General features: G+C 48.7%; 1 protein-coding gene across 1 annotated transcript; it reads left to right on the plus strand.

Moving 5' to 3' along the window:
• Window positions 1–8: 8 nt before the first annotated feature.
• On the plus strand, window positions 9–1,227 carry H257_19562 (hypothetical protein; the record flags this gene model as incomplete). Its single annotated transcript, XM_009848700.1, has 7 exons — window positions 9–111; window positions 157–234; window positions 281–382; window positions 434–535; window positions 586–690; window positions 993–1,082; window positions 1,135–1,227. Coding segments are annotated over 7 exons (673 nt in total), but the record flags the coding sequence as incomplete, so codon positions are not given.

Below are 1,227 nucleotides of genomic sequence, written 5' to 3' on the forward strand. Positions count from 1 at the left end.
GATGCATAGCACGGTGTGTCGTCGTTCTACTTGGCGTGCCAGAGCGACCACGCCGAAGTCGTCCGGTTCCTTCTGTCGCTGCCGCAATTGGACCCCCGTCAGCTGTGCAACGTACTAATTGCATCACTTTAGTGCCACTTTTACCATCAGAATTAGGCACTTTGTGCTGCACAAGACATGGACATTGTCGAGATGGTGCTGGCCCATCCCCACTTTAACATCAACAGCGACGTGGTACTCGAATACCTCTATAAAGGCATATATTTACGACCAAAACTAGGGCGAATTGCCGCCGCTGACGATTGCGTGCGTGGACCGACAGCTGGAAAAGCTCGCGCGGCTGCTCGCGGTGCCGTCGATCGACGTGAATTTTAAGCACAACGTGCGTTGTTTTATCCTAATTTTGGACGAATTAAGCGTCGTGGGGATGTAGAACGACACGACGGCGTTTATGATTGCGTGTTCCAAGGGCTTTGTCCAAGCGGTCCAGCTCTTCTTGGCCCATCCCGAGCTGGACGTGGCCTCTGTGAACCAGGTTTCATCTATTCACATATATATAAATGAATCATCCATGGCTCAACCTAGCATGGCGCGGACGCGCTGAGCATCACTAGCGACGCAGGACACGCCGACGTCGTGGCGCTGCTGCTGGAGCATGCGCACTTCAATTCGAAGGCCGTGCGGGGCCAAGTACGTGTACCTGTCAAATGTGATATTGTGATATTCGATTGTGAGCCAAAAGTTGGATTTTTGGGCTGCTTTACCAAATCCATGGGTCGATTTCTTGTAAATTAAGATTTGTGTGTGTAAAAATGCTCGCCCGGTACACTAATTTCTTGTCATACACTATTTCGATTTGGAAAGGTTAAAGCGAGAACTTGATTGGCTACTGAATTCGTGTTCTGTGTGTTTTGATTGGTCGATGGATTATCTGATATTTGTGAAGAACTTGCTCAGCAATTATATATATATATTTATTTTGTGGTGAGTAGGCGCTTGGGGTCGCGTGTGCACACGGGCGTCTGGAGGTGGTGAAGTTGCTCCTGGCGTGCCCTGCCTTGGACTCTGCTCACGTCGAACTGGTACAATTCTGTGATTTGGTGAAATATATAATATATATAAATATTTCTCTAGGGTTTGTTTTTGGCGTGTCAGACTGGGCATGCCACGATCGTGCGATATCTGTTGCAGACATCCCCCCATCCAGTCAATGTAAATGCGCTGATG

Source organism: Aphanomyces astaci (assembly GCF_000520075.1).
Source record: "Aphanomyces astaci strain APO3 unplaced genomic scaffold supercont1.794, whole genome shotgun sequence".
In the NCBI taxonomy this organism is placed as follows: Eukaryota; Oomycota; class Saprolegniomycetes; order Saprolegniales; family Verrucalvaceae; genus Aphanomyces; species Aphanomyces astaci.